General features: G+C 38.0%; 1 protein-coding gene across 1 annotated transcript in view; it reads right to left on the bottom strand.

Annotated features, from left to right (window-relative positions):
• The window catches only part of ryr2a (ryanodine receptor 2a (cardiac)), a 509,073-nt gene that overhangs the window by 87,893 nt on the left and 413,656 nt on the right, over nt 1–7,524 (bottom strand). The window contains exon 87 of the mRNA XM_037973568.1: nt 5,395–5,468. Coding sequence (XP_037829496.1) covers nt 5,395–5,468 — 74 coding nt within the window. The remainder of the gene's footprint in view (nt 1–5,394; nt 5,469–7,524) is intronic.

The raw sequence follows: 7,524 nt of genomic DNA, 5'->3' as shown, positions 1-7,524 counted from the left end.
CCATCCTCTTCACGAGACCGAAAACAGAGTCTCTTTAGTCAAAGGCTTCTTCAGATTAGCTGTAAAACGGACCACAACAGGAGATCTTTCCTGCCCACAGCCATCACCATCTATAATAACTCCTTGATTTAAATGAGCTACGTCAACATTTAATTTCCCTTTGGGATTAATAAAGTATTTTTGAATTTGAATTTGAATTAACTCGTTATTATGGTCTAAGTGGACCTACTTTCAAAGTGGATTGCTAAAGCCTTAAAACAATTACAATCTCCAAAATTTCACTTAGATCTTTACAAAATTAATTTTACAGTTATTTTAGCAGAAAGATGACAAAAGCCCTGTTGGAATTTACCTTAGGTTGTACTGAAGTGTTTCACCTAGCTACTATGGCTGTTAGGTTCTTCATAGAATTCTAAATAACTAACAAAGTACTGCTAAATGGACCCAAAAAGGTTTAAAAACAATAACAACTGGACTTCTATTCTGTATCTGAAGACGTTTCACTTCTCATCCAAGGAGCTTTATCAATTCGACAAATTGCTTGGTTGCTAAATTGACAAAGATGTGAAGGTTTAAATCATAATGTTTGCATAAGCTGAAATTACATTTTTGAGGATGGGGTTATTTTAAGACAGCAGAAATCTACTTTGTCTGATCCAGGCTCAGACTAGCTGTTAGCTGATCACTCTGGTCTGTCTATTTACAACATGTAAGATACACTGCCTGGCCAAAACAAAAAGTCGCCACCAAAAAAAAGGTTACACACTAATATTTTGTTGGACCGCCTTTAGCTTTGATTACGACACACATTCGCTGTGGCATTGTTTCAATAAGCTTCTGCAATGTCACAAAATTTATTTCCATCCAGTGTTGCATTAAGTTTTCACCAAGATCTTGCATTGATGATGGTAGAGTCTGACCGCTGCACAAAGCCTTCTTCAGCACATCCCAAAGATTCTCAGTGGGGTTAAGGTCTGGACCCTGTGGTGGCTAATCTATGTGTTAAAATGATGTCTCATGCTCCCTGAACCACTCTTTCACAATTCCAGCCCAACGAATCCTGGCATTGTCATCTTGGATTATGCCCGTACCATCAAGGAAGAAAAAATCCATTGATGAAATAACCTGGTCATTCAGTATATTCAGGTAGTCAGCTGACCTCATTCTTTGAGCACATACTGTTGTTGAACCTAGACCTGACCAACTGCAGCAACCCCAGATCATAGCACTGCCCCCACAGGCTTGTACAGTAGGCACTAGGCATGATGGGTGCAACACTTCACATGCCTTTCTTCTTACCCTGATGCACCAATAACTCTGGAACAGGGTAAATCTGGACTCATCAGACCAGATGACTTTCTTCCATTGTTCCAGAGTCCAAACTTTATGCTCCCTAGCAAATTGAAGCTGTTTTTCCAGTTAGCCTCACTGATTAGTGGTTTTCTTAAGACTACACAGCTGTTCAGTCCCAATCCCTTGATTTCCTGTAACATTTTGCATGTGGAAATGCTCTTACTTTTACTATTAAATGTAGCCCGGAGTTCTACTGTTGTTTTTCTTTGATTTGATTTCACCAAACATTTAAGTAATCACCACTCACGATCATTTAGGATTTTTTTCTGGCCATATTTCTTCCTCGAAGATGATGGGTCCCCATATCCTTCCAGTTTTTGATAATACGTTGGACAGTTCTTAACCCAATGTTAGTAGTTTCTACTGAGGTATCTGTGTTACATTTGTGCTGAGTGGCGAGGGGGCCTGAGTTCCAAGTTGAGACATTGCCTTCGGGTATAATACCTTTTTGGAAAGTGGATCGTGGGCTCATGAGCTTCCGTTGTTGAAAACAACTGTACGGAATACATATGGCGGTGTTATCTACTGCACGTCCCAAGACCTCAGACTGCAACTCGGTTATTTTGAATAAACTCTCACTGTTCAAGAATAACTTATGTCTGTAGAGTCATTTCTTTGATCATTACATCGCTGCTGCAATTCTGAAGACCCAGAAAAATGTCCACCATTTGAAGACACTTCAAATTGACGTCCCGAAACAAAAGGACTGTCAGCTCATCGAGTTCTACTTGATTTCACCAGCTGAAGTTGACCCTTTCCGCTTTGGCCAACGGAAACGGTGAGTCTCTAGCTGTTGTGGAGTCATGTGGTGGTCTGTCAGAGCTTCTTAAAGTGTCTTTGTAGGGTCAGCTGCGATCTAATGATTAAATGCAGAAGTGGCTTTCTACATTCCAAATTGTGTTAATAATAATATTGTCGTTTCTATACGTGGATACCTAAGTTGGAGGCGGAATTCAGGTTTACATGATACTAAGACAGTGTTTTTTATACAGCCTCACTGTGTGTGGGAGACAGAGAGAAGGAAAAAAAAAAAGAGAAATGAAGCATAGGTCCGCAAACGGTAAAAAAATTACATGAAATTTCCTTTTTTAAATTTATTTTCTCTTACCCTCTTAATGTGTGATGCCTCATGAGAAAACATTGCTTGCAAAGTATCTTTCAAATATTTGTATTTTTAGTGGTGGCACAGCAGTGGCAAATTATTTATTAAAATCGTGGATTAGGCGAATGCTAGGTAATAGCCTAAGAGTATTGAAAACATTGTATTTCAGTTTTCTACAAAAACATTATTTTATTATAATGTGTTATTTACAAATTTAATATGAAATGCAGCTACAGAGTTTATATAAATAATTAATTATACAGAATATGTGTTCAGAATATCAGAAAAATTTAAATTATAATTAGTACACGTGTACAGGTGTACAAAAAGTACTACACTAAATGGCTGAAATATATAATGAATTCTTAATTAAGCTTAAATACTACTTCATTATTGTATATAATATACAATTATACCATTTACAGATGTTTTGTATTGTTAATTGTTCCTTTTAATGTTCAAGTGATGTGCTTTTTCGAGAATCTGTGAATTTACGTCTGTGTTCAGAAACCACTTGGAGAAGAAACTGAAACTGAAATCTTCATTCTTTGTCAGGAGCCTGTTGAAGTCATGCACAAGGGCAATGCCAAGTTCTGCATGGTCATTGATCATCGAGCGAACACTATTGATTGAGCTATTGATTGAGCTCTTGTAAAATTGTAATCACTTTCCCATTCTTCAGGATCCAAAGCCAGATATTCATTTGATATTCCCAATTTTGTGAAAACGTTGTGTGTCTTCTTTGAAACCAATGCATCCAAATCCAAATTTTGAAGTGAGGCATCATCAAAGTTCAACATTTCAGGAGCTTCCTTTTGAAGTGCCAGTACCATCTTGCGTTTGGTTGACAATGAAACAGTGTTGTCAAAAAATGCCAAGGCCAGTTCTTCTGACGGATACGACATATATCTTCTGAACTTGTCAGCTGCTGCTTTTGAGATGGCAGGGTTGGTGTCCTGATATTGGATGAGATCTTTCATGAGTGAGAGATCATTTTGTGGTGCTAATACTGACACTGGGCATGTCATCCATGCTTTGACATATAACATGGATGAGAACAGGCACATTTCCATCAGGGCCTTTTCCTCTCTCTTTGTTAACCTGAATTGGCTCCGGAAAGGCCAAATCTTAAAACTATATATGACTGTCAACATCTACCTTGCATGGTGGAAAGCTCCTGGACATTTAAAGTTCACACCTTTGGGGGGAACACAACCCAGGAAAATTAGGACGAGCTCCAGCAGTTCACAATAGTCGTCACGAGGTTAGGTAAGAGAAACCTGTTCTTTCATGAAGCTTGTGATATAATTTTGCTTAGAAGCTATATGGGTTTTCACATAATCATCAGACAGACCATTTTCATAGACACTTTGGTCAATACTTGGCCATGCATCTTGAAATTGTTTGAAACGACGCATATCTGGACCACTACTTTTCCCCATGACTGTTTCAAAAGCACTCTATAGAATCAGCTCTATAATATAGTGTCTGCATGATAGTTGAAGCAGCTCTATATTCAGCTTGTTTTGCAGTAGAACACAATCACCTGAATATTGGCCAGTGTTGGAAGCTGTTGTGTCAAAGCACATAGCTTTTACCTGATCTACAACATCCCATTCTTGCAGGGCACTTGCAACAGCGTCAGCTGTTTTTTCTCCTGTCCCAGATGTCAACTTTGCCACACTAATGAGTTGACTTATCCCTACTCCAGAAACAAGAATTGGTAGATGGTCAACATGTTCCTTTCCTGTGAGGTCTTCCAACAACTTTCCATCCCAAGGTGTATCAGGAGAAAATTTCTCCTGAATCTCCTTTGAGAAATCTTATCTCATCTTCATACGCCTACAACGGACAGAAGAATGACTGATATTATATTCTGTGTCATCTTGACCTAAACTTGCTGTTGTTTCAGCAAGTAGAAAGACTGAATTTCTGTCAGACAACTTAGTACGATCAAATGCAGCAGTCAGTCCTGGAGTCATTATGTTTTTGGTCTTTCTTTTCTTTGATGCATTTGACACAGGAATACTTTCACTGTTTGGGTGAAGCTACATATTCTTCTTCTGAATCAGACAGACCTGACCCGTCAGAATCATCACTCAAGTCGCTAAAGTTAGCATCTGATGGACCTGGTTCTTCCATTTTTCTTTTATAATTTTCTGCAGCTGCTACTCTCTCTTGTCTTTTGCCATCTAATAGTTTCTGCCGCATATCAACACCAGCCATACATCCCTTTCTACCTTTTTCCCTATGAGCAATTACAAACTGGCCATCTTCTTCTATCTGTATGATTTTTAGAGCATCCTGGTGTGCCATGTCGAAAAGGTCATCTAAATTCTCTGTGAAGTCTGTTTCATCTAGTTCTTGTTTTTTCTATTCTTTGTCTTCTTGAGTGTTTTCTATTTTCTAAACAGTTTCTCTACCTTTGTTATGAGATGAGAAAGAGTGACTTTTCAGGACCCGGCTTCTCAAGAGAGTACAACTTTGTTAGTTGAAAATCAACCTTTTCCACTTCACTACAATCTCCTTAGATGTTTTCTCTGCGTGTTGCATGCCAATGATTTAACCCTTCTACAACAGACTGACATCTTTTCCACGACCTCGGGATGTATCTTTCAACATGGTGGTTTAAGAAATGAGAAGCAACTCATTGCACCAGTTGGGGTTAAATAACTTGTTGCCAGCTGAAACATAATTGCCCATGCAGTGATTATCCAATAGGAGGCTCGTACCTATTTGCTTAGGTAAATCCAGGTGTCAACCTTTTTTTTGGCCAGGCAGTGTATTCATTGTTCATAACTTTATCACATAATTCTACTTTAAAATGAATGGAATATTATTTGTATAGTTGCATTAATGATAAAGAAATATCCTGTAAGTATTAGTTTTCCAGTTTTAATCAGTTTAAAACAAAAGATACAAAACATAGTATAGCTTACCTGACCCTTCCTCTGTCACCATTCCCAGTCCCTCTGCTTTGTTTTGCCTCTCGAATGCATTTAGATCCAAAACACTAGAACAAAGCAAAAGGTCTCATACACATTCAAGTTTTTTGAGTTGTTGTTTTCAGCCTCAGCTTGTGTGAGATGTTTGTACAAACATGAGTAAAAAGCAATAATTCATAAATAATGAAAAACTACAGTATATATTTGCCTTGTTTCTACACTGCATTAACAGTGCAGTGGTGGTTAAAAAATGTTTTTAGCTTTACCTTAGAGTAGGTACTATCTCAGTGAGACATCTTTTTGTGATTTAAGTGCATAGTGATTAGACCTGGTGTACAGTGATTGGGCAAATGTAAAAATGCGGCACAAGATCCCACCATTACAAATAAAAGTAAAAACTTGGAAAGTGTTAAACTCATCATTAGCCATTAATAGGATAAAGGAATAGTTCAGATATTTTGAAGGGGGGTTCTGTGGAATTTTTTTTTTACCTCCTGGAGGTAAATGTTTGAACAATCTCATGTCTGAAGAATGGAGTTTAAGTTTGACTGAACTGATGAAGTGGCTAGTCAGAGTAGGCCAAGACAAAACTAGACTGTTGCTGTCCTTAAACAACTCCAATCTTTAAAATATCATAGTGGTTCATGGAAATGCTATTTTATAAACCTTAACATCACTGTCACTTTTGCATTACACATTTATTCTGGCATAAATATTATGATATTCCTGCTGGAAGTGCAGCCTAATTGACACAGCTAGATGCTGCTGCTATTTATTCTTGCAAATAACCATAGAATTTTATGCATACAAAACTGATGGTTATGTAAAGATTCATTAAATGGCATTTGCTGAAATGCTATTGTCAGGAACGGTGGAGACGGAGGCGAACCCAGAACGCAGACTCGTTGTAAAGGAACAGAAACTAATTTATTAAACTAAAGAAACAAATGAAAACAAAAAGCTGACGTGGCAGCAAAACAAAAAGATAAACAGAGCATGAGCACGGAGCAGCAGAACCAGGAAAAGATGGCAAGACACCAAGCAAACAACGACAATGGACCAGCGGAGTATAGACAGAAATGACCGGGTGCTGAGGATAATCAGGTAAGTGGGGACAGGTGACATGATTACCAGACTTTGACAGGTGTAAGTGGGCGTGGCAGGAAGGCAGAGAGAGAGCTAGACTGAGGAGGAATGAGAAAGTGAAAAACACGAAAACAGAAACTAAACACAACCCAATTAACTAAATCAGAAATTAAACAAAACACCGGAAAAAAACCCAAATCACCACAGCTATAAAATGTTTGAAATTGGAGTTGTTTAAAAACAGCAACATTCATCTGTGTTATTGGTTCTGTTCAGACTTGTCAACATAGATGACACTATTTCTACAATTGAGGTTCAAAGAGATTCTTTTACAGTAACAGATAAAATATTAATTGTTCATAATCTTTCCATAGTATCCCACTTTAAAAGATCTGAGATAATACTTTTAACAAAAAGCAGAAGGGGTTAAGGGGTACATCCTACTGGGATGGAACCAGTAATGTGCCCATACTGCCATATTCATTATTCATTTGTACTGCGATTGTTATCATCAAATCACATTCACATGACCTTGAACATGTAGTTTCTTTCAATTTCATCAGTTTGTCTGGGTGCCTATCTTTTTTGACAATGATTGTACAAGTAAATGGTTAAAGTATGTAAACAATGATGGCTTCTAAAACAATTATTTAAAATCACAGGAGATTGGACAATATCAAAATGATAATCATAAAAAATATTGTTATCGTTGCACACGGATGGATTGTAGAGGTGCGGAATTATAACCACTCCAGGAAGGGATAACGTTATTCTTCCTTTAATGAAGATGACTGAACAGAATACAGCTGGATGGGTTATGTGCTCTAACGCCGATGCAGACAAACTTTACACGTCCACACCAGAGTCAGCGAGCATCACGGAGTTAACACGAAACATTCCCCCGGAACACCAACTACAGCATGCAGAGTTCCGTTAACAAGGTAAAAGCACAGTAACACACTTAAACTCGGATCGGCCTAGCCAGTATGGGAAATGATAAAGCATAAGCAGATACATAGAAGTACTACACTACCCCCC

This window comes from Kryptolebias marmoratus, linkage group LG2 (assembly GCF_001649575.2).
Source record: "Kryptolebias marmoratus isolate JLee-2015 linkage group LG2, ASM164957v2, whole genome shotgun sequence".
Lineage (NCBI taxonomy): Eukaryota > Metazoa > Chordata > Actinopteri > Cyprinodontiformes > Rivulidae > Kryptolebias > Kryptolebias marmoratus.
This window is presented reverse-complemented; position numbering and strand designations above follow the sequence as displayed.